The sequence below is a fragment of the Heterodontus francisci genome, chromosome 3 (genome assembly GCF_036365525.1).
Source record: "Heterodontus francisci isolate sHetFra1 chromosome 3, sHetFra1.hap1, whole genome shotgun sequence".
NCBI classification, from domain to species: domain Eukaryota; kingdom Metazoa; phylum Chordata; class Chondrichthyes; order Heterodontiformes; family Heterodontidae; genus Heterodontus; species Heterodontus francisci.
In genome coordinates this window covers 75,712,355-75,739,124 of record NC_090373.1, presented here as the reverse complement: position 1 = coordinate 75,739,124, position 26,770 = coordinate 75,712,355, and the positions used below count along the sequence as shown (strand labels likewise).

The 26,770-nt window shown below is 41.1% G+C and overlaps 1 protein-coding gene across 12 annotated transcripts in view; it reads right to left on the bottom strand.

Moving 5' to 3' along the window:
* The window catches only part of LOC137357234 (pumilio homolog 2), a 172,436-nt gene that overhangs the window by 58,606 nt on the left and 87,060 nt on the right, over positions 1 to 26,770 (bottom strand). For 6 of the 12 annotated variants that reach the window (XM_068023412.1, XM_068023431.1, XM_068023474.1 and 3 more), the window contains 6 exons: positions 25,572 to 25,857; positions 19,292 to 19,385; positions 14,427 to 14,552; positions 9,876 to 10,021; positions 9,429 to 9,564; positions 1,463 to 1,606 (listed from right to left, as the gene is read on the bottom strand). In XM_068023412.1, the coding sequence (XP_067879513.1) occupies positions 1,463 to 1,606; positions 9,429 to 9,564; positions 9,876 to 10,021; positions 14,427 to 14,552; positions 19,292 to 19,385; positions 25,572 to 25,857 (932 nt within the window). The remainder of the gene's footprint in view (positions 1 to 1,462; positions 1,607 to 9,428; positions 9,565 to 9,875; positions 10,022 to 14,426; positions 14,553 to 19,291; positions 19,386 to 25,571; positions 25,858 to 26,770) is intronic. The other 6 variants (XM_068023440.1, XM_068023457.1, XM_068023448.1 and 3 more) reach the window with 4 other exon arrangements.

Below are 26,770 nucleotides of genomic sequence, written 5' to 3'. Positions count from 1 at the left end.
TAACTTTGGTCCATCTGTCCAGCCCCAGAAACAATAGGTCTATAGGAATAGTTTGGTAAATGGAATACCTACTGCAGTCTCAGACATCCTGAAGAGCTGAAAAGCCTACAAGTCACAACAGTAGCTTCCAATAGGCTCTCCCTGCAAATTATTGCAGCAGTCCACATAGCAGACAACTAGTGAGAATTTGAAAATATTCTACCAGCACATCTAACAACTAAGTCAGTAATGGCACCTTTACAAGTCTCAAGACATGCCTGTGGTTGGACCCAAGAGGATACTCATGGGGTTTGCAGTGTACCTGTGTACCTAAATTGATGGGAATCCTTCCAAATTTCTCCATCCTCAGAGAAAATGGTTCATGGAAATACGTACTGGTCTGAGACAAATGTTAATTGACTAATGTCAGCTATGGTTCAGTTGGTAGCACTCTCACCCCTAAGGTTGCGGGTTCAAGTCCAACTCCAGGACATGAGCACAAAATCTAAGCTGACACTCGAGTGCTGCACCATCAGAAATGCAGTCTTTCAAAAAAGATGTTAAACCGAGGCCCCGTCTGTTCTCTCAGGGAGATGTAAAAGATCCCCTGGTACTATTTCAAAGAGGAGCAGGGGAGGTATCCCCAGTGCCCTGGCCAATATTTATCCATAAATCAACATCACAAAAAGAAATTATACGGTGGTCATCACATTGACTTTTGTGGGAGCTTGCTACGCACATCTTGGCTGCCACATTTCCTACATTACAGTAGTGACATTTCAGTGGCTGTAAAGTGTTTTGGGATGTCTCATGGTTATCAAAGGTGCTATATAAATGCACACCTTTCCTTATCAAGCAGGTTCTGTCGTCATCATTGATACGGAGGATGAAGTTCTATCCTTGACAGACATTTCAACTTAAGTTTATGTTAAGATACACTATTAATGGCTGAACATATTGCCACAAGAAGTTTCCAAAGCCCTAAGGAGTGGCACCTCAACCTTCTCTTACAAGATATGCACTGCTCTCACTTGATCGCTGGAGTTTTCTTTTGCTGAATCTCAATACAAGAGTCTACCTGGATTGAGAAGAAAGCTGCAGCAACTGCTATGGATCATAACAAAAGTCTTGCCAATGAAGGCATGATGTAGCATTTGGAGACTTAAATGTCCTGGCTGGTTGTATGGTCAAAGTAAAGTAGCACCAGCCTGCTGAATGAACACAAAAGTCAAACGGATTTGTTAGCAATGGTAGAGAATTGGCTGTGTAGTTACAGTAATCAATGTAAAAGATCAACCGAGAAATGCTCGCTATAAACACAGAGTACCCAAAACAAGATATTATATAGAACAACATTGGGATATTTTACTGTATCGTGTCCCTAGATGATTTTCTTCTGGAGTGACAGCAATATTCTGTTGGATGTGAAGGTTCCATTTCAAAAACTGAATTATTAGTACTCAATGCTAGCATTAGAGCTTACCAGCTTGTGCTGCTGCAGAGCTGATGATAACAGGTGTTGATGCTACCAGCCTAACTGGCGTTCCTAATCCAGTCCTTGCTCCAGGGCCCACCACTAAGGCACCAGTTTGATCATAGTAGGCAGCCGGGGCTAGGACTTGATAACCTAAGCAAAAGAGATAAATGGAAGTTAAATCTGCATGATGATATTACGCAGGACAGTCTTTCAACTGAAAGGAGTACAGAGCAAGATTATTTCTGCCCTGAGGACCAGTTCCATTGCTCAACAACAGAATACACAGTTCATTACCACTACCTATCAACTGATTTTCTCACCAAATGCCTGTCCAATTTTCTTTTAAAATTAGGCATAAAACTTCACAACAGTATAACTTAGGTTTGGTTTAAACAGCTAGTACTAATACAACAAAGGACTTTGAGACTTTAAACTTGAGACTAGATGAATTATTTCTCATCTACAAAAATATTCCTGGTATATTTCAGTTGCCCTAATTTCAATTTGTGTATGCTGGCGTGAAGAACAATATATGCAAAAAGAAATGACAAGGGTTAATATGGGTACTTTTACAGGGTTAATAACTGCACTTCTGCAGGAATTAATTTAAGTTCCCCATAGTCATCTTCAGTAACATCTTTAAAGCTGTGCACCTTTGTATAGTCAGCAGCTTTCACTAAATTAAAACAGAAAATCAAACAAAAAATGTCAAATTTAAAGATAATTCCTCAATCCTTATCTGATCTTGAAATCTGGTAGATATTTACCATCAGCGGTCTTTTTTTTTTACTTTTATCCTATTAATTCTTCCTACTCATGTCTGGCAATGCCACATCATGAGGCAACAATGATGGTTTTCAGTATTGTCACAACATGAGAAAATTTCCATTCATCACCTTCTGCAAAAAAACATGGCCCAGCCTCTACATCTTTTTGTGGGAGTGTTCTATATTTTCACTATTCTTTATATAAAGAAGTGCTTCCTGACATTACCCCTGAATAGCCCAGCTCAAATTTTCATGTTATTTCTTAATGCCTTTCATTGGAGAAAAAGAATTGTCCTCATAGGGGCATGCCTTATATATTGTGCAAGAATGGTCAATTGGCAAAGCATATCCTTGCAACTGCCTGACTGAGTACTCAGGTATTAACCTCCAAGCTATCGGAGGATGCAATCTATGAAGGCTACCAAAATTTTCATTCATGCTATTACAAACCAAACTTTTTTTTAAATCCATTTTCTCAGAGAAAAGAGTAGTTGTAACTTTTAGATTTTTTCCAGGGTAACCTAGAGGTTGGGGAAGTAATGTGAACACCAATCCTTACTTTGTTGGCAGGAATGTCATATGATTAGCACAATAACTGCCATGACTAGAACATCCAGTGTAAAAAGCAAAATACGCTAAGATGCAAACATATAATTTGGATAAATATCTGTGTGCACGTGATTTCTAAAATATCTTACAATGTCCCAAAGTAAAATTAAAAATGAATGCCCTTCCTTTGGGCCTAGTCCACTACTCCAGGATTATGCTGGGTAAGGCCAAATTACTTTTATCCACTGTCAACTATCTCTTCAAACCCCTCTCTCTTACACCTCTAAACTCATTTCCAACAACTATGAAAGAGCTCAAGAATTTTTTGGACACCAAGATAAAGACCATCCATTCTACTGCTCCCCTTCCAACAAGCTAAATCTCTATCGAGGCTCTTCCTCGTGAATCTCTCTCTCCATCTCCACTTTATGCCCTCTCCATGCTCATCAATCCACCTCCTACTTCCCTAACCCCATTCATCGGTCGACCATCCAACTTCCCTTTCTGACCCCATGCTGGCTGACCTCAGCAGCCATACAACCCCACTCCGAGATCTCCATTCCTCTGATTGTGGTCTTGTGCAATGACCACCCTCCTCATTGGTACTGTGCCTTAGTTGTTAAGGCCCAACGCTCTTCGATTTCCTGCCTTTGCCTCTCCATCTCATCCTTTAAGATTTCCCCTTAAAGCCCACTTCTTTGACCAAGCTTTCAGTCATTTCCTTCTTTGATTTCACTCCAATATTTTCATGAAGGGTCATGGTACATTTTCCCACACTAAAAGCGCAGTGTAAATGCAAGTCACCACTGGAGTGTGATTTTCAATAACAAGGATATTTACATTGCCAGTTTAACTCCAATGGGAACACCGAAATCAGTAGTAACTCAGGAAAAAACTAGAATAATGCTCACGCTGTATGGGCAGCATATTTCACCAGAAAGGCTGGTTTGCTTGCAATCCTGATGTCAACATAAATGCAAAGCAACTTGCTATTGGAGATAGCCATGTATTTGGCCACCAGAAGACCGGGCAGTTTCAGCTCTTGTGCCTACTCCAGGAATCAATAAAGCAATTTCCTTATTGCTGGCCTGTTTGCAACTGGGGAAGATACAAACTGGTGACTACGCCATAGAAAGTACACGCAATATAAACAGAATGGCTTCTCCAAAAGTGCCAATGGCAGTTGTTATTGTAATTCTATATCATCAGTGCAGTAAGACTGTGTACTCATCAGCAGAAACTTCAATGTTATCATGATAGGCAAAAGTACTGCCAGATCGGGTAAATTGTCTTGGGTAAATTGGAATGAAACATTGGCAGGCAAAACTGTAATGGAACAAATTGAATGCAAACATAAGGAGGTTATGCTTCAGTTATACAGGGCATTGGTGAGACCACATATGGAGTACTGTGTACAGTACTGGTCTCCTCATTTTAGGAAGGATGTAAAGGCGTTGGAAGCAGTTCAGAGAAGGTTTACGAGACAAATACCTGGAATGGGCAGGTTGTCTTATGAGGAAAGGTTGGACAGGCTGGGCTTGTGTCCGCTGGAGTTTAGAAGAGTATTGAAACATATAAGATCCTGAGGGGTCTTGACAGAGTGCACGTGGAAAGGATGTTTCCCCTTGTTGGAGAATCTAGAACTAGGGGTCACTATTTAAAAATAAGGGTCACCCATTTAAGACAGAGATGAGGAGAAATTATTTTCTCTCAGAAGGTCATGAGTCTTTGGAACTCTTCCTCAAAAGGCAGTGGAAGCAGAGTCTTTGAACATTTTTGAGGCAGAGGTAGATAGATTCTTAATAAGGGGGTGAAAGGTTATCAGGGGTAGGCGGGAATGCAGAGTCGAGGTTACAATCTGATCAGCCATGATCTTATGGAATGGCGGAGCAGGCTCGAGGGGCACAGTGGCTTACTCCTGCTCCTAATTCGTATGTTCGTATCAGCTGCCTTTAAAGAGGCGATAGTTCGGATACAGTCGAGGTACATTCCTACGAGGGGAAAAAGTAGGTTAAACAAGGCCAGAGCTCGCTGTGTGACGAAAGAAAGAGAGAGAAAGAAGCAGCAAAAAAAAAAAAGGGTGTCAATGACAGATATCAGACTGAAAATACAAGTAAGAAGCAGGCCAAATATAGAAAGTTCAAAGGGGAAGTGGAAAAAGGAAATAAGGCAGGCAAAGACAGAATATGAGAAGAGAACGGCAGCTAACATAAAAGGGAATTCAGAAGTTTTCTATAAGAATTTAAATAGTAAAAGGGTAGTAAAAAGAGGGGTGGGGCCAATTAAGGATCAAAAAGGGGATCTACGCATGAAGGCAAAGGGCATAACTGAGGTGCTAAATGAGTACTTTGCATCTGCCTTTACCAAGGAAGAGGTGGCCAAAGTCATAGTGAATGAGGAGGTAGTTGAAATATTGGATGGGCTACAAATTGATAAAGAGGAGGCATTAGAAGGGCTGTCTGTACTTAAAGTTGATAAGTTACCAGAACTGGATGGGAAACATCCAAGGATGCTAAGGAAAGCAAGGGTCAAAATTACAGAAGTACTGGCCATAATCCTACTTAGATTTGGGAGTCTTGCCAGAGGACTGGAGAATTACAAGTGCTACTTGTTCAAAAATGGGTGTAAGGATCAACCAAGCAGCAACACGTTTAACCTCAGTGGTGGGAAAGCTTTAAAAAACAATAAACCGGGACAAAACTAAGTCACTTGGACAAGTGTAGATTCATTAAGGAAAGCCGGCATGGATTTGTTAAAGGCAAATCGTGTTTAACCAACTAGACTGAGTTTTTTGATGAGGTAACAGAAAGGGCTGATGAAGGTAATGCAGTTGCTATGGTGTATATGGACTTCCAAAAGGCATTTAAATTAAGTGCCACATATAGACTTGCCAGCAAAGTTGAAGGAGAGCAGTGCACTGTTTATTCTAGTTCCACTTCTCCACGGGTCACAACATATATTTAAATGTTTTCCCACTTACCAATACAATCAATCATAGATTCTATTTTTATCCCAGAATAAAACACACCAACCAGGCTTCTTTAATAAACTTCAAAATTATCAGATTATAAAACAAGTCTTAACCAGTAATGAAGTAAAGCATAAACACACAGATTGAAATATTAAACTTCTCTTTTTACCTTAGCCCCTCACACTCACACCCTGGTTAATCGGAAAAATAAAAGGGATTTGTGTTTTAGAGCTCCAACACAAAAAAAAAGACAAAAAATACTTTGGTTAAATACTTGCTGTTTTTTGAAGAAAAAAAGAGAAGATATGGAAAGATGTCCTTTGTTTTGGTTTGAAGTCCCAAATACATATAGGCGGCTCTCACTGGGATCTTCCTAGAACAGCTCTTTTCAGGCGACATTGAAGATCAATTTGGGTAGGCTTCCAGGAAATACAGCAACTGAGGTTTCAGACACAGGCCTTACAGGAGAAATGCAGCAACAGTTTAGTCTGCTTCTTACACTTGTTTCTTCGAGAGATGGAAAACTGGCAGGCTTTTTCCAAACTGCTGGAACAGACTGAGTTGGGGTGGTTTGTTCTTCTTGGCAAAGTGACTCTTTAACTGTCTTTTCAAACCATTGTTCATATCTCTGTCCATGCAAAACCATAAACAATGTCAGGAGTCAAGCCTAGTGACCCCTATAAATCTTGACCTGTCACTTCTCTGTAAATATTTCCCCAAGTCAGAAACCATCTTTGCTGGGTAATTATTTGAAGACAGCTGCCTTCCAGTAATTGGTTACAATTCAAACCTCTCAGTCACCCTTGCAAAAAAACATATCCATGGATTCCTTTTCAGTTTTAAAATATTCTCAAAATTTAACCCAAAAAATGGAAGCACTAGTAACAATAAAAAGTTGGCTGAGTGGCAAGAAACAGACAGTAGTGGTGAACATTTGTTTTACAGACTGCAGGAGGATATAGTGGGGTTCCCAGGGGCCAGCACTAGGATTACTGCTTTTCTTGTTAGATATTAATGATTTAGACGGGTATACAGGGTAGAATTTCAAAATTTGGAGATGACACAAACTCACAAGTATTGTGAACTGAGGAGGATAGTGATAGATTTCAAGAGGACACAGACAGGCTGGTGGAATCTGCCAGCACGTGGCAGATGAAATTAAATGCAGAGAAACATGAAGTTGTAGTTTGGTAGTCCCCTGGTGGTTTACTTTGGGTTGAAGACAGTGCTGATGTCTTAAGTCAATGCTCACTGGTAGAAAAGTCATTTTTGCATAAGCACTCTCTTATCTCTGTTGCAGCTAGCTTCCAACATGTCTCAAAGATTCAACTGTACTGACTGGAATTGATCTCTCTCTCAGCCTTGCTGGAATTCAAAATGGCTTTTTTTTCTGCACTGAGAACTGAGAACAGACCAGACTGATGACGATGTCTCTAGTCCTGTCTTGAAAAGACACCCCCTTTGTTCCTCAAAATAATTATCTTTTAAGGAGAACATTACAAGAGCTGGCGTCATCCATGTGACTTCAGGTTTCAGTCCTAGCTGGGCTGTATAACGGCCTTGATGGCCCTAATCTGAGATGAGGGTGAGTCACACTCAATTGCAATGGAGGCTATTAGGAGACGAGAAGTCTGAGAAAGGTTTTGTCTCATTGTGTTCGAGTATAGCTCACATCCAGGTGTGATGATTCATCACATTTCCATGCATACGGGGCTTAATTGGATTTCATGGATGTGGATTTCTAGTGCAAGAGATGCTGAGGGTCATGTGTCTTGTATTCCATTTTGTTGACAGCACATCTACCAGTCTCTTTAAATTTGTTCCTTTTTTTCCCCTAACTTCAGTTTGGTTCTGTATTTTCATTGCTACACTTCCTTTGCTACAAAGCCTTTGACAAGGTCCCGCTTGGCAGACTGGTACAAAAGATGAAGTCACACGGGATCAGAGGTGAGCTGGCAAGATGGATACAGAACTGGCTCGGTCACAGAAGACAGAAGGTAACAGTGGATGGGTGTTTTTCTGAATGGAGGGATGGGACTAGTGGTGTTCCGCAGGGATCAGTGCTGGGACCTCTGCTGTTTGTAGTATATATAAATGATTTGGAGGAAAATGTAGCTGGTCTGATTAGTAAGTTTGCGGATGACACAAAGGTTGGTGGAGTTGCGGATAATGATGAGGATTGTCAGAGGATACAGCAGGATATAGATCGGTTGGAGACTTGGGCGGAGAAATGGCAGATGGAGTTTAATCTGGACAAATGTGAGGTAATGCATTTTGGAAGGTCTAATGCAGGTGGGAGGGATACAGTAAATGGCAGAACCCTTAGGAGTATTGACAGGCAGAGAGATCTGGGTGTACAGGTCCACAGGTCACTGAAAGTGGCAACACAGGTGGATAAGGTAGTCAAGAAGGCATACGGCATGCTTGCCTTCATCGGTCGGGGCATAGAGTATAAAAATTGGCAAGTCATGCTGCAGCTGTACAGAACTTTAGTTAGGCCACACTTAAGAATAGTGTGTGCAATTCTGGTCACCACACTACCAGAAGGACGTGGAGGCTTTGGAGAGGGTACAGAGGAGGTTTACCAGGATGTTGCCTGGTCTGGAGGGCATTAGCTATGAGGAGAGGTTGGAAAAACTCGGATTGTTTTCACTGGAACGACGGAGGTGGAGGGGCGACATGATAGAGGTTTACAAAGTTATGAGCAGCATGGACAGAGTGGATAGTCAGAAGCTTTTTCCCAGGGTGGAAGAGTCAGTTACTAGGGGACATAGGTTTAAGGTGTGAGGGGCAAAGTTTAGAGGGGATGTGAGAGGCAAGTTTTTTTACACAGAGGGTGGGGAGTGCCTGGAATCTGCTGCCAGGGGAGGGGGTGGAAGCAGATACGATAGCGACGTTTAAGAGACATCTTGACAAATATATGAATAGGAAGGGAATAGAGGGATATGGGCCCCGGAAATGCAGAAGGTGTTAGTTTAGGCAGGCATCAAGATTGGCGCAGGCTTGGAGGGCCGAATGGCCTGTTCCTGTGCTGTACTGTTCTTTGTTCCCGTGAGCGTGATAATATTTTAAAAAAAGGTCCAGGCTATCCAATGCATGATGTTTTGTTAGATTGGTATCCTGAAATTTTGTTTTATTTACTTTTGGGAGGGGCAGGGAGAAATTTTGGTGAACCTTTCATCAGCAGACTAAATGAGTTGGATAAGAGTCCATGTCAACAGTGGAGTACCTATAAACTGTGAAAGAACAGGCCTGATGGGTTGAATGGTCTTTTCTGGGTATTTTCTTTCCTACATGCTCATATTCTTATAGGAAACATATGATTCTGAGCCACATAGGCCAGGAAATTCCAATTCCTTTGATGGACTGGCCAATCTCCATCAGGGCTACGATAAGGATATAAGAACTCATTGAGCTTGTGGAAGTGTTTGGGGCTCCAATTCTTGCTGCTCTGTTGAAAATTTGATGCTGTGAATGGCAAGGGAGGACAGTTGTAATGCCTTTCATAGTCAAGTAGCTTACTGACACAATTATATGAGGAAGGACTACTTGGATGTGTGGAGATCTCTCAGGGTCCAGGAAATTGTACCCCTGCATGGGTTATTACATATTGGAGAGGAGGAAGAAAAGTACTGCAACGTATCAAATGACTGGACTGCGGAAAAGCAAACAGAAACTCATATACCTGGCATTCCTGTAGCAAGACCTTGGCTGAAGGCAAGAGCTGGATTGGCAGAAGCTGCCGCCGCCAGTGAATCAGCTTGTTGACCCTGCTGACCCTGACTTGGAGTGAGTGGACGCTGATTTCCACCACGCAGCACCTAAGGAAGAGTAGATAATAATGAATGGTTATACCACATTCATGATAAACATCAGATAACCAAATTTATTAACTGTTTCTCATCATGAGTTATACAAATACTAGAGAAGGACTTGTTTTAAAGACAAGATGCTGCTCCATCTTAAAATGAGTGAAGCGTAACCAACACCTAAAATCAACAATGAACAAGTTATCAAAATCAAAGTAAATTTAACTGGAAAGAAAATACAGATAATTCAATACAGTGTTGATACAGGTATTTTATTGACAGAGGGATGAACTAGCCATTGAATATCAATTAGAATCACATACTTGTTGTTGCCCTTGCTGTGCCTGTGTTGTAGCCTGCTGGTTGGCAGTATTGTTTGTAGCTGGTGCAGCTGTTTGCTGTTGGAACAGATTGGCTGGATACACACTCCATGGTACTCCATAATACTGAGGTGGGACAACAGTAGGACCTAGCACAAAACACATGCAGTGGTTAATCAGCAACGATCACTGTTCTTTATTCAGCCAAGTAGCTTGACTAGAATTGCATTGTTTCTCAATTCCAATGGAGGCCTCAGAACTAAATTTAGTGAGCTTGTCCATTGAGTAACTATACCATACAGACACCAGATCTGACCTCTTATCTGTGCCATTAGTAAACCTCAGATGAGGTAGTGCAGAACTTCAGTGCCCTGAGGGAGTTGGAGAAAACCATCTGAAGTTCTCACTCCTGATCACTATCCAGAAAACTCTGCTTGAAGTTTACTTATGAGGAATGGATCTAGCTCCAATGTGATACAAGAGCCCAGTGATATCATGAATGTCTACATAAGTAATTAAACTTCAAAATGTAATTGTGAGAAAAGCAGCACTTAGATGTTTCAACAAAAATGTATAAGAGGAGGCTGAACCATAAGGACATACAAAGAGCACATGAGGACAAGCTGGGAAAACATTTTTAAATGTAACATGTTACATGCAGACCCAGAGACTTGAACACAATTGTGGCTTACTCTCCCACTGCTATACTGAGAGAGTGCTGCACTGCTGAAGATGCTGCCTTTAAACCAAGTTCCTGCCTACTCTCTCAAGGGGATGAAAAAGACCACATGGCACTATTCAAAGATGAGTGGGTGAGTACTCCTGGTGTCCTGACCAATATGTATCCCTCAATCAAGACCAACAGTTTAATTGGTCATTTATTTCATTGTTGGGTGAGACACCTTGATGTGCACAAATTGACTGCCACATTTCCCTACATTACAAAAGAAAATACACTTCAAAAATACATAATGCACTGCTCTGGGACACCCTGAGATTGTGAAAGATACTATATAAATGCAAGTTTTTTTGGGGGGAGGGCAATGCCAAACATTTATAAACCATACAAGTTTGCTTGATGAAGGATGCTAACTGGACGAAGGACCTGGACCCGATAGTGTGTGTCACTCAACATCCATGACCAGTGCCATGAAGCTATTACAAAGTCAAGTAGAATTTATAGCATATTGCCAAAACATTTAGATACAAATTAAGAAGTATTCTGTCTTTGGACGAGGCCCTGGTCAGAACCCATTTAGAATACGGTCAAGTTGTGGAGAGTGTGATTTGGGGCCTTGGCAAAGGTTCAGACGAGGGCCATCAAATTAATACCTAATACAAAGTCTCTCAGTTGTTGCGATAGGTGGAAAGCAATGCAGTTTTTTTTATTCCAGAAAAGCAGAGGCACGCCATTCAAACCAGCTTAGTGATGAACAGGGACAAAAGTAAAAGCTTTGTAAGCAGAGAACTAGCTTAAAGGATGTTAGAATCATAGAACAGTTACAGCACAGGAGGCCGCCATTTGGCCCATCATGCCCATGCTGGTTCTCTGCAAGAGCAACTCACCTAGCCACATTCCCTTTCCTCCGTAGCCCTGCAAGTCTTTTTCTCTTCAGATAATTATCCAATTCTCTATTGAGGGCTACAATTGAATCTGCCTCCAATACACTCTCAGACAGAGCATTCCAGATCCTAACCACTCGATGCGTAAAAAAAGGTTTTCCTCATGGTCACCATTGTTTCTTTTGCCAATCACCTTAAATCGGTGACCTCTGGTTCTGCTTCTTTCTGTCAATGGGAACAGTTTCTCCTGATCTACTCTGTCCAGATCTATCAATTCTCTTCTTGATCTTCTCTTCTCCAAGAACAGCTCAGCTTCCCCAATCTACCAATGTAACTGAAGTTCCTCATCCTTCAAACCATTTTCTGCACCCTTTCTAATGCGTTAACATCCATGAAGGTAAGCATGCAGGTGCAACAGGCGGTAAAAAAGGCAAATGGTATGTTGGCCTTCATAGCGAGAGGATTAGAGTACAGAAGCAGGGATGTCTTGCTGCAATTATACAAGGCCTTGGTGAGGCCACACCTGGAATATTGTGTGCAGTTTTGGTCTCCTTATCTGAGGAAGGATAGTGCAGCGAAGGTTTACCAGACTGATTCCTGGGATGGCGGGACTGACATTCAAGGAGAGATTGAGACGGTTAGGATTATATTCGCTGGAGTTCAGAAGAGTAAGGGGGGGATCTCATAGAAACCTATAAAATTCTAACAGGACTTGACAGGGTAGATGCAGGAAGGATGTTCCCGATGGTGGGGGCGTCCAGAACCAGGGGTCATAGTCTAAAGATATGGGGTAAACCTTTCAGGACTGAGATGAGGAGAAATTTCTTCACCCAGAGTGGTGAGCCTGTGGAATTCGCTACCATAAAAAGTGGTTGAGGCCAAAACATTGAATGCTTTCAAAAAGGAGTTAGATATAGCTCTTGGGTCTAAAGGGATCAAAGGGTATGCGGCAAAAGCCGGAACAGGCTACTGAGTTGGATGATCAGCCATGATCATAATGAATGGCGGAGCAGGCTCAAAGGGCCAAATGGCCTACTCCTGCTCCTATTTTCTATGTTTCCTAAAGTGTGATGCCCAGAACTGGACACAGCATTCCAGTTGAGGCTAAAACAATGTTTTATGCAGGTTTATCATAACTTCCTTGTTTTTTGTACTCTATGCCCAAATTTATAATGTCCAGTATCTCACATGCTTTAAAAACCACTTTTTCAACCTGCCCTGTCATCTTCAATGACTTGTGTACATATACCCCCAAGTGCCTCTGCTCCTGCACCCCCTTTAGAATTGTACCTTTATTTTGTATTGCCTGTCCTCGTTCTTCCTACCAAAATGAATCACTTCTCTGCATTTAATTTCATCTGCTAACTGTCCGCCTATTTTACCAGCCTATGTTCTCTTGAAGTTTATCAACATCCTCCTCACAGTTCCCTATACTTGCAAGTTTTGAGTCATCTGCACATTTTGAAATTGTGCCCTGTACACCCAGTCTAAGTCACTTACTATTTATCAAGAAAAGCAGGGGTCCTAACACCGACCTCTGGGGAACCCCACTGTAATCGTTCCTCCAGTCCAAAAACAACTGTTCACCATTACTCTGTTCACTGTCACTCAGCCAATTTCGAATCCATGCTGCCACTGTCCCGTTTATTCCATGGGCTCGAACTCTGCTTACAAGCCTGGTATGTGGTACTTTATAAAATGCATTTTGGAGGTCCACATTACCCTCATTAACTCTGCTATGTTAAACGGCACTTTTTTCAGGGAGCAACGTCAACCTCTGGAACAAGTTTCCGGCACATATTGATTTCCTACAAGCATTCAAAAGGGAGCCAGACAAGATCCTAACCTCATATAGGTGTGTTTTTTTTTAAAACTTCTTTATAACAGAGTAAGGAGGTCTGGAGGTGCCATCAATATTGAGAAATATTACAATACTACCAGTTTTGGAATTTCATTCTATATTCATAAGTGTGTGGGGTGCTATTGTCTCCCACACTCACTTCACTGCTGCTTCCAAAGTTGTCCTTTGCCTCTCCACTCCCTCCTTGTTCCAGGCATGCCCCAGCCTCTCCCTGTTCACTTCCTTCCTCTCTGAACAATGACTGGAAATGGAAAATACCCTTACTCATTTTCTTCCACCTTGCCCAGGCCATTGAGGTCAATTCTAGCTTTCTTACCACTATCATGGCTCAGATCAGTTAATTAAACAGAGACAATAGGCTGAATTTTACCCCCCCCCCCCCAAAGAGCAGGATGGTTGTGGTGGGGTGGCGGAAAATGGAGCGAGAAACAGCCCGCCTGCCCCAGGCCAATCAAGGCCCTTAAGTGGTCAGTTAACGGCCACTTAAGGGCCTCTGCCCGCCTCCACGCAGATTTAACAATGGCTAGCGGGCATACTAAACCTGACAAAAGCAGGCAGCTTTCTGACGGCCTGGGGTCATCATTGGGCGCCCTGTGTCTTGAGGGCCACCCCTGATGCCCTAACCATCCCCAACACGCACTCCCCATCCCCCACATTCGACCACCCTTGCCTCGCTGGGGTCCGACCGATCACCCCAGCAAGGCAACACAAACTTACCTGCGTTCCAGGGTTCCCCGACATCATCTTCACGATGCTGGATGCAGTCCCAACAGTGGCCACCGCTCCCGGTGGCACTGCTGAGACAGAGAGCTGCTGGCCCACTGATTGGCTGGCAGCTCTATTAGGCGGGGCTTCCTACCTCAAGTGGATGGAAGGCCCGTCTCAGAACAGTTAAAGGCCGGAGACCTGCAAAATATGGGTCAGATCCCCAGGCCAGGCGGAAGTGGGTTCACCATCGACTTTTCAGTTGGTGGATGGCTCCCGCCGCTTAAGGTAAAATCCCGGCCCATGAATTGAATCTGACACCTTCAGGTCTGTTGTTTAATGTCAACCTGGGTGCTGCCTTTATCCAATAGGCCTATACAGTTTTCTTTAGTCTTTTAATACTGTTATGCCATTTGGTTAATCACCTGCTAGAGTAGCTGCTGCAGCCAGTCCTGCTGCAGTATATGGATCTGTGCCTGGTGGAGCTGCACTGATAATGTACGGGTTTGGCATAAAGGCAGCTGGAGCAAGGCCTGCAGAAAACACACCTGCTGTTCAAAACAAAAAGTGTTAATGATTCATTCTGCTGCAAATTATCCACAAATTATATTCATGAACACTACTTCATCATGCTTCGTCTGACCACACCCCCAAAAAAAATCCAAGTAATTTTGCAGAGCAATACAGGGTTTGAATTTAATGTTCTCCATTTTACTAAATTATGTAAAATGTTATTTCGTTAAAAATAGCACAAGATCACATTCTATTGGCCAGGTTCCAAATTTTAGCATGGTCAACAAGACAGGCAGCAAGCATAGCAGATATTAGCAAGGAGGAAGAAAATGGAGGGGAAAACTCTACTGAAGAATCTTTCACACATTTCCTGACAACTACAGTGACAATGAAACTTCTGTACAGCTGAGAAAAAAGGGGACTCAAATAGCAGAAAATAATTTGGAAATGAACAGGTGCTAGGCTGGAAGAGTGCAGGGGAGAAGAAATGCACAATACAACCTTTTTCATACAGTTAAATGAATGATTTATGAATGAAATAACATTAAAGAGTGGTAACTTCTTGTTTAGTACTGCAATTAACTTTCTTCCATTAGCTGTTTAAACATGTAGATATGTAATATTCCTACATTGCAGATCCAATGCTGAAATTATAAGTAAATAGTGCACTGGTAACACCTACTAGTAGGAAATCAGTGAGAAGTTACAACACCATGATTTTTAATTTATAATCTTACTTGCTGTGAAATTAAATCACATTTCCTATTTCAACTATATATATATTATCCAATTCAGGATAGTATTTGTGTGATAGGCTGGGGGCAAGATTAAAGAACTACATAACAATTTAACAGCTACCATGAGTTACTACAAGGATGTTCCAGACAGTTTATCCAAGCACTTTTTCCACTCTGTTGTGCACTATTTTTGGGGTTATGTGTATGGTTCCAACACACTGAAATCCATGCATCCTATAACGTGTGAAACTAATGACCATACAAATCTCAAAATTTTAGGAGCAAATGATGCAAGGTTGGATTACCTACCACTGATGCTGTCCTTTTCATTTTCTGATTGAAGTTCAAACTCCACCCATAAGGGGACGTTGGCTGTTGTGCACAGGGACATGAAGTTTGGATCTACATTGATGGAAGCAAAGCCATCCATGTGCCAGAGAAAACTATGGTTGATAAATCAGGAGATAGCATCAGTTGTCATCAGATTCAGACTGAGCCTGAAGTCAGGGATCACTAATGAACGATCCCAGAGCAGGTTATCTGGGTTCAAGAATCCTCTACTTGATGTGTTCTCAGTGGCCAGATAACCTGAAACAGCAGGTTTCCTCCGTACTTGTCTTGAAGGTGACTAAGTATCTAGTACAGAACCAGAGCACACAATATCTTTGCGTGGGGACAATTTGAAACTCCATGTTCTGGAGGCTGGGATCTCCTAACAGATTAGGTGCTCTCACCAAACTCTTCTACATTTTGAGAAGCCATGCAATGATAGAAGACAGCAAAATTAGTTGGCATGGGAGTCGAAAACATGAAAGCACAGGTGATACTTGCTTAAGAAGCTGGCTATTGACCTGCATTGAACTAATTGAGGTTGGTGTCAGGAAGCTCAATATTGGGTTGGTGAAAATATAAAACTTTACAGGCAAAAAACAACTTATTAAATGCATGACAACTCAAATAAAACTCAACAGCATTTTCTGTTTGAGCCTGTGCACTGTCCAAGAAAACAAAAGTTGTTACTGTAAAAAAGAATGCAAATACAATTTTATTTTGTGTGAGATGCAACAAAAGTGCTGTTAATGAGGTTGCGGAGTTGGGGAAGAGGACAAGGAAAAGACACAGCCTACAACAGGGCCTCCACAATGGACCATGTAACCATTCAGACAAAATTATCTTGAAAGAACAATGGCTGACAGCCATTCCACCTCAGACCCCCACCCCACTATCCAAGCCCCATGGCAAAAACCAACATCCTTTTTCTGTGGAAGTTGAACAAATAAGGTAGGACACTGCACAGTGACTTATCAAATGATTATTCAAGCCACAGGGGAATGAAAATGCTGTATTATTTCAATTCTTAGACATGCCTAATCACTGTTTAACTGTAGTAACTAAAACATTTTATTCCAAATCAAGGAAACAAAAGGCATTTGAAATTTTACACCAAGGTGGTTAGTAATACCAATCTTTACAACTCGAGAATTGATTATTTTTTCTGTGTTTAAGAATTGTGTGATGAGTCAACAACACACAAACAGGACATTTAACCCAAATGCTCTATGCTGGTGTTTATGATCCGCACAAGCCTCCTTCCACTCTTCACATAACCCCATCAGCATGCCCTTCTGTTCCTTTCGCTCTTTGTGCTTTTGCTTAGATGCACCTTTATTACTAGCCTCAACTATTCTTTGTGGTAACGAGTGAAATAAGGTCAAGGGAGCAGGAGGTGGAGAAGATGAGCAGAGAAACTAGAGAAAGATGCAAGATCAGGACCAGGGCAGGGGGAACATTGGGGGCAGTTTGGCCCAGTGGGTTAGGGGAAAGGAGTAGCAGCAGAGACAGCTGAACAGGTGATCTCAATCTTAGTGACAAAGAAGTCCATAAGCGCTGGAAGTGAGGGTGGCAGAGTCAAGGCAGAGTGGTTTAAGAAGAAGATCTGTAATGAAGAAGGGAAGCCGGGGTTATCTTTGAAACCCAGGGTTATCCTCTAATAGTGAGCAGTTTTGGCAGAGGAGAGCAGGACCTGATGGTGCTTTGTGGTTTGGGCAGGTCTGGCAATGAATCATGAAAACATCATAATGTTCAAGTCTGCATTCCTTGGACTTAAGGAAGCAGAGAAGGCGGCAGTATCGGTGAACGAACAAGGTGAGAAAGTAATGGTTTATAATGAGGATAAGTGCATCAAAGGTGGAGGTGAAGATGTGGTTGAGCAGATCAGTAGCTGCAGAAATGTCATAGTGAGATAGAAAACTGATAATTTGAAAATGCAGTTGTAAGTGACTTGGGGGAAGTTTTTTCCAAGGGCGAACAGAGGAAGGGGAGTTCAGAAAGAAGGGGGATTAAGTGGAGAGTAATAAAAAGTGATCAGAAATGGCCTTACCTGTGATAGGCATGATGGAAGTTATGAGGTCACGTGAGATGACAAGGGGGTGGCTATAAATATATGTTTATATGGAGGGTGAGACGAAGGGAGGAAAGGGGAACAGTGAACTCAGAGAAGAAAGAGCATGATGAGTTGAGATGAAAGTTGAAATCACCGAGGACGAGAAATCGCTCAGTGCAGAGGCTGAGGGTTGAAAGCAGTGAAGCTATCTTGGTTAGAAGATTGTCGTGCTACTTCTCTGGGCAGTAGAGAATGAGGATTTTAAATAAAAGGGGAGAGGGGTGGAACAAGGTGAGATGTTCAAAGGAGAAGGTGCCAGAAGAGAAGTGGGGTAGACCAAAGGGTGATCTGGTTAGGAGAGCCACGTCATCACTGCAGTGGTTTGGGCAGGGCAAGCGGTGGTAGGTATAGCCAGAAAGGAGTCTTCACCCATCAGCCAGATTTCAGTCATGACCATCACATACGTACAATCACCCACAATCAAACCCTTTTATTATCTTAAAAGCCTGTGTCAGGCAACCTCTTGGCCTTCTCTTTTCTAGAAAAGAGCTCTAGCCTCTTCAGTCTTTCCTGATGGTTATAACTTAACAGTTCTGGTATTAACTGGGTGAATCTTTTCTGTACCTTCACCAATGCCTTATATCATGTGCACAGTACTCCAACTGCAGTCGAACCAATGTTCTACACAAGTTAACCATAACTTTTCTGCTTTTCAATATCCATTTTGATATGAACCTCCGTGCTTTGCTTGCTTTTCTTTTTTTTTTTAAATGGCTTTATTAACCGGTGTCCCTACTTTTATAGTGACTTGTGTAGCCTAGATCCCTTTGCTCCTCCCTCCTATTTAGACTATTATCCAAACAATATGTTGCCTCCTTATTCTTCCTTCCCAAATGCACCACCTCATTTAACTATACTGAAATTAATTTGCCAATTACATGCCCATTCTGCAGGTTTATTAATTTCTTCTTGTATGTTTCTATATTCTTCCTTTGTACTAACTACACCTCCCAATTTGGTGTCATCCACACATTTTGAAATTGTACTTCTGATTTCAGAGTCTAAATTGTTAGCGTAAATTGTGGGCAACAAAATAATCATTTTGTTTACTTATTATAAACACTGTAATACTTTTATTTAAATCATGACTTAGCCAAACTACTGAAACTATATTATGCTTGCATGTATAACTATTTAGTAAATATGGCATTTATTACTATGAAATTCTTGGTTTGTTAAGTGCATTACAAGGGTGATGCATTATTTAACTGCAGTCTTATAGTGCATATACACGAGGATATGTCTATCACATTCTGGTTACTGCTTTTGCTAGTTTTTCCTAACTGGTCAGTTTGTCAATTAACACTACTTTTAATCTTCCAAAGACATGTTAATGAAAATGATAAGCTTCCAAACTAAGCAGAATGACAGACACATTTGAATGCACTCGAGAATTTTTTTTCTTCACTTCAGAGCATTATACATAGACGAACAGGTTTATACCCAAGTTTGTAAAAATTTCAGAATTAACTAGACATATAATCCAAAGTAACCTTTTTTCCCCCTAAGACTTAGCTTCACTAAGGGAAGCATATTCACCTTTCATTTTGCTTTACCTGACCAGATACTGACTAAACAGCTTATTCTTGCTCCTTACCTATATGTGGCTGCTGGGCTGCCGCCAGTGCATACTGCTGCTGTTGGGCTGCAGTCAGCTGTTGTACTGTCAGTGCATTTTGCCGTTGGAAGAGCTGCAATGCACAATTACAAACTGAATGTAGAGATCCACAGCAAAATACTCCTATATTTTCTCTTACTGGCTCTTCAAGAATTCATGTAATTGAACCACAGTAGAGGGAAAGAGTGAAGGAAAGTTCCAACCACCAATCCAAAAAACTCAAAAGTGTAAGTATCTAATAAAACAGCATCCAAAATGGTTAACTAGAAAAGGATAAGCTAGTCACAAGTAGCACTACTGGAACAGTTCATGCAAGGTGCAGCATAGTTAGCATGTCAGTATTTGACAGGTGGTGTTGTGTGGTTGGGGTGGGGGGCGGTGGCAGCGGGGAAAGAGGTGGAAGGTTGTAGCCTGCCAGCTTACACCTCAACTTCAGCAGGGCTGCAGTCATTCATTTGGAAGTAAGTGACAATGGATGACTCTCAGAAACAGATTTTGAGTGAGACATGGCTAGAAAGTTTAAGAGTTACTATTTTCATCCACTTCCTCTGTACTTTTAAATTCAGTGCCAAACTGAATTTAACACACATTAAAAATGATATAGTACAAAACACAATCAGTTCCAGAAGATCCCACTTATAGCCTCCTATGTCCAGTTACTCTTTTCTTCTAAGCATCTAATGCCCTGCCAAACTCAATTAAAAGCTCCAAAAGGTTTTGAGGTAATTATCAGTAGTTCACATTGATTTAAAGTTAAGGCTGCCAGAATTAAGACATGATTCACCCAATCATATTTCAATTGTAAGCTCACATTTTGGAGAACTCCCTACATGAAAATTTATAAAGGAAAACTGTTACAAACATTTGGTTATGTGCACCATCCATCTCAAGTAACATGTAATTTCAATTAAAGAAAACTATCCAACTATAAATTCAGGATTAGAAGGCCATCATATGAAACTTTCCAAGTACATTAGACACTTATAATTTTGTATAATCTAGTAGTGTACCCTCCCAGACTACCATGTGTCCTGGTCAGCAGTCTTGGCGATCGTTTTTTCTAATTCGTTCACGGGATGTAGGCGTCGCTGGCTATGCCAGCATTTATTGCCCATCCCGAATTGCCCTCAAAAAGGTGGTGGTGAACTGCCTTCTTGAACCGCTGCAGTCCATGTGGGGTAGGTACACCCACAGTGCTGTTAGGAAGGGAGTTCTAGGATTTTGACCCAGCGACAGTGAAGGAACGGCGATACAGTTCCAAGTCAGGATAGATTGTTATACATTTTAATTGTTATAGTCATCTCACTGTTAATTCTGACTGCAGAGGGAGTTTATCGTCTACTTCGCCGTGTACTGAGTCATGGGAGAGATTTTGCTCAAACGGTGGAGGTCCTACCATTGGGGTAGTTTACCGGTTGCCAGCACGCTCAGGCAGGAGGCGAGACATCTCCCACGATATTGCCAGGAGAAGGGGAGGCAGCCAATTAAGGATGGCAGGCAGACCTTCCACGCTGCCTGCCCAATCGGAAGGCCGGCAGCTCTGGAACCTCAGCAGCATCACGTGGAGGTGATCGTTGCTGAGGTACTCTGCCCAGGCAGAGAGAACAGAGGGGAAAACATGTCCAGCAGCAGCATTGGGGTCGCAGGGGCATCATGGGCTGCCGGCAGCCCCCTCACTGCGCCATGCAGCATCTGGCTCTGATGACCCCTCCCCTCACCTGAAAAGCCACTGGCTGGCCGTCTCCACACAGTTGGAGACTGTGTAAAATGCCAAGGCCCAGGAAAATTGCCTTTAATTGGATCATTAATCGTTCAAATTGGCTGACTGCCTCCATCCGGCGTACAGCTGAGCTGCTGCCATTTCCCACCACTGGGAAACTTCCCCCAGTGGCAGAAACATGTCGGGGTGCCAGCCCGCGGGGCTCCTCAGCATTTTACTGTGCCCCACCTCCGTTCCCGCCAATCAGGGGCCGGTAAAATTCCATCCATGGATTCACAAGACAAAGTGAAAAAACTATTAAAAACGGCTTTGCTAGAATCACTTTTTTAAAAAATCAGTATTGGTATCGTATTTCCTTTTAACACTGAATTTCCTTTTCCTGAAAAATTAACTGTCAAATTATTGGTTGTTTATATCACTTGCTTCAATCCTACCCTACATCAAAATATTTATTCTATGATAACTCCGAAAAGGATAACTGCCTGACTAATTTAATTTTTTGATACAATCATTGGAGGTTACTCTGAAGTAAATTTAGTCTAGTAATGATATAGCCAGCATATAATTTACAAAACCTTCCAACCTTTGTCATTATTCTTAAAGGAATTTTATGCCAAAGGACAAGATTATATCGCAGACATGCCAGACAACAGCAATTTTAGAGGAGAAAAATAAAATGAAAAAAATGCAATTGCTGAAAATACAAAAGAAAAACAGAAAATGCTGAAAAAGGGCCATCATCTATGAAAAGACAAGGCAGTTTAGTGCTGTGTGTAACCCATTGTATTGAAAATACAATGGGTTACATTTGAAAGTTAATCAATTTTTTAACTTTACAGATATTGACGAACCTGCTGGGGCCGTCTTTTATCAATGGTGCTTGTAAATTATGCTAACCCACCTTGAAAAGTTTGTTTTTGTAAACCACAGCTATTCCTGTATGCAATCTATTTAAAATATAAAACTTGGTACCTACTTAAAAAATAGCTTCCCACTCCTTGTATCCTCCATTATACAGAAATAACATTGGTGACTATTTGATACTAGTAGTAGCACAAGTTTTCTATATGCCGGAGTCAGAGAGCTGTCTATGATTATTGGCCACACTGTTTGAATTGGGGAGTTCTGCAAGATGAAGCCCAAAATGGAGAACAGAAAGAAACAACAGAATTGTGAGGACTGAGCAGGAATAAAGACACACATGAGAGGAACAAACCAGAAAAAAAGTGCACTTGGGATGAATGTGTGCACTAGTCAAAGAGAAAAGTGTTGTGAAATGTCCGGTGACCCTGCAAAATAATTTCAACAGCAACACACAAGTTGCTAAGCCACCAACAACCTCACTACTGCAAACTCAACTAAGTCTCACATAAAAAGAGAGAGAGAATTCTATGAGAAACAGCCAATCATAGGCAAGGGATCGACTAATACAAAAGCAAACTACTGCAGGTGTTGGAAATCTGAAATAAAACGAAGATTAACTAAGGTAGGCATCAGATTTCTAAAACATGAGCCAAACCTTAACTGACTGAAGTTGAATATTCAGAAACACTGAAGCTTATAACCTATAAAGTAACTTAGATTCAGGTGCAGCCTTATACATTAAAATTCACCACTCAAGTTTCAATTCAATAGTAGGCGAACACTACACTTTATTTATTTTTTATTTAGAGATAAAACACTGAAACAGGCCCTTCGGCCCACCGAGTCTGTGCCGACCAACAACCACCCATTTATACTAAACCTACAGTAATCCCATATTCCCTACCACCTGCCTACAGTAGGGGCAACTTACAATGGCCAATTTACCCATCACCTGCAAGTCTTTGGCTGTGGGAGGAAACCGGAACACCTGGCGAAAGCCCACGAGGTCACAGGGAGAACTTGCAAACTCCACACAGGCAGTACCCAGAATCGAACCCGGGTCCCTGGAGCTGTGAGGCTGCGGTGCTAACCACTGTGCCGCCCCACTGCCCCACTTTTAGAGTATTAGACTAGAACATGATAAGTTAAAGCTAAGAGACAGAATAAAGGTAAGCAATATCATTCAACAAGTAACAAAGTGCAGTAAAATTAATTAAGCAAACTCAGAGAATTAAAGCTCTCCTGCTTTTACTTGCAATTCACAGAATATAACACAGGAGGCCATTCAACTCATCGTACTTGCGCCGGCTCTCTGAAAGAGCTATCCAATGAATTCCACTCCCTTGCTCTTTCTCCATAGTCTGGTAAATATTTTCCCTTTAAGTATTTATCCAATTCCCCTTTGAAAGTTACTAATGAATCTGCTTCCACCACCCTTTCACAAAGTGCATTCCAGATCACAACAACTCACTGAGCAGCAAAATGGTTTAAGAACCAGACACGAAGTGAGGAAACAATCACCTTAAACCTGGGTCCTCTGGTTAGACTCTTCTGGCACTGGAAGCAATTTCTCCTTATTTACCCATCAAAATAGTTCATGATTCCGTGAACAACTCCAAGAAAATACCTCTTAACTTTCTCTGCTCTAAGGAGAACAACCCTAGCTTCTCCAGTCTCCCCACATAACTGAAGTTCATCATCACTGATATAATTGTAGTAAATAATTTCTGTACCTGCTCTAAGGCCTTGACAAACTTTCTAAAGTGTGGTAGTAATTACTTAATAGTGTATTTAAGAGTGTGCCTGCATTCTTTTGATGGTCACCCATTCTGCTATATGCAGAACATCTAAACCAAGAACATAATGTAAGAAAGCCCATTCAATTTTCCATGCAAGATCCAAAACTGCTTTCACCTTTATACTAACACAAAGCCTTTAATCCTTTTTTTATTCTCTGTTGAACTAGGAATCGCTCGGATTTGTGACGCTGTAAACCACCATTTAACTTGAAGGTGGCATTGCTTTACAAACAACTTAAATCGAGTTCTCCTTTGCTTTTAAACTTTTCAAACAAAAACCTGTTTTTTTCGCCAGCCATAGCTTTGCAGCATACCTTCCGGTCAAAACACCTTCCAATTGGAACAGGTTTATTTTACTAAGCTTTATTCCCTCATATCTCATCAGTATCATCCTTAGTGCACGTCCTCAAACCCTTAGCTTGTATATCTTTTAAGAATGGTGATCTAAACAGAAACTGACAAAGTACGACATCAGCAATGCTTTTACGAGTATTATTACTTCCTTGGACCTACAATTCATGGATCTACTTACACACCTTACACTACTTAGACATTTTAACATCACTTGTCTAGAGAAATACTACCATAAATCGCAACACTTAAAATTTATTCAACGAGAACCAAGCTTTCCTCTTGCTGATACTTATTTAGTGATACATATCTTTATGTCATATTTGCCAATATTAAATGTCACTTTCCATTGGTCTACCTAGACTTAAATATTATAAAGACAAAACAGAAAAGTAAACTGCAAGAGCTGAACTATGAAACCACAATGAAGAAACAAAACTTTAAAATTCAAAACTTGATGTACAATAGAGGAAGAAACAGATCATATGAAAAAGTAGCTTGGTGGATAACCACATTAGTGTACATAAGCAGTAATTCTCTTCTGCAAAATTTTCTAAGCTGGTTGCTAAAGGGAGCTGCCAAACTGTGTCAAAGTCAATTGCTGAGGTAGGGGGAAAAAAGTCAAAATCAAGAAAATCTGTGCTATTCCCAACAGGTAGTCAGAAGCAGTAAAGGAAAAGAAATTACAACGAATATGGGTTATCATAAATCCCGTTCTTCTGGGGCTCTTATGATTGATGTAGGGAAAAAATACAGAAATGTTGTTATTTGACCATCACCACTTTGAATTTGGGTTCGAGTTTCTAAATGTGCTACCCTAGAGCTATTACTAAAAAAATACCTACTGCAATAAACCAAGTCGTTGTCTGGAGGCAAGATTAAATTACAAGGCAAATTTAATTTAGATGGCTTCTTTTTCTGCAACATAAAAATAAAAAAGCTCAAATATATAAATATATAACTTCTTTTTAAGGCTCCCTAGTGCATTCTGCCAACACCACATCTTGGGAATGTTGTCTCATGGCATCTTCTGATTTATCTGTGCCAAAGGATATCCCTTGTCAATTTCCCAGCAGGAAGGCAAATACTCACCTTATGACTCAACCAAGAAATGCAGTCGTTCACATAAGGAGCCAAAAGAACTTAAAATGATGGTTGCATTTATGATTCCAATTAGGCTCTTGGAAGTCTGACATTCACTAGGGTTGATTCAATTTTATATCCAAGTTGAACATTCGTGTCTTTTTTGAGCAAATGAATGGGGTGGGAGAAAAGAGGTGCCAAAATTCAGAACTGATGAAAATCTTCAAATAAAAACATATTTGGTTTTTGCCATAAAATATCAATTTGTTTTAGCTAAATCTATTTATTTAGTTGTAGCACTGATCTTTACCAGGCTGTTGCAAAGCTTTAGCATCTTAGAACATTTTGATGTGTTTTTTGTTTTCAATTGTGTCCAACTCTGCACATGATGCTTAATCTCAGGGGGAAGCAAACACCAAATCACTCATCGATAAGGACTAACCTGATGCTGGGAGCTGTAGTCAAAAAGACCTACAGCTGCTGCTGCTGAAGAGTCCATGGATACTTGACTGCTTGAATAGTCAAACTGCAAGTGATCTAGGCCAACTGCGGCCTCAATGGTGTCTAAATTTTGAGTGTCAGAATTATGAAACTCTTCTCCAGGTGGCTTATTTGCTGTGGCATTGGCCAATTGGCCTAAACCTTCTGAAGTGTTCTGGTTAGGACCCAGGCGTTCAGCCACTTCAGTGGGAGAGGCTTGACGGCTTCCAGGAGTACGGCTGTGCAGCATAAAAATACAAATGTGGGTTTATAGTTTTTTGTTAAATGTAGCACACATGCGTGTGCGTACACACACATACACACATTTTTAAAAATAGTCAACAATTCTGAATTATTAAAAGCCTATTAAAATATTATTTAATGGGCATGGAATCAGCACTTTGGCAATCTTTAAATATCATAAATGTTGGCAGCAAATAAAGGGGGTCTCTAAGTTTTAATTTACCCTGTAATATCCAAATTAGGAAGATAACTAAAGATGTTTACTGCAAATTAATTCTTTGCAGTAGCAAATGAACTGATGAAATAAATAGATTAATAAAGTACAGTGGTCTTTATTCCTTTAATGACATTTTCCACATATCCTTGGGGATCATGCCCGAACATCAGTATACCACCACCCACCCACCCAGAAAAGGATTTGTACACCTGCCTGTTTATAAGCACTTTGGGTCATGTCTTGATACTCCCCACCCCCAAGCAAATTTTTCTTCCAAATCTAGGAATTTTTTTCCCATGGAAAGTAGTGCATTAACATTATTTACTACATATTTAATTCAAATCAGAAAAGATCCTGAAGGAAGCAGGGTACGACTGTTGGTATGTTCAGAAATATGGCTCAATTAAAAAAATATTCTTCATTCATTTCACTCTATATACAGATATGAATCATAAAACAGAGGATTGGGATGTGCCTTCTTGCTCTCTACTTTGAAGTAATGACAAGAAATCATCATAGTCCTGCAAAAACTCCATGTTATTTAGTTACCAGAGAGTAACATAGTAATTTGCAGGTCATATTAGTTTTCCATGTCTGTTGGGAAACACACTATTCTAGTTGCAGCAATCAACTAACCACTGCTGACATCATATCTATTGACTATCGGAGATTGCAGACCTAGTGTTTTCTATTCCATCTAC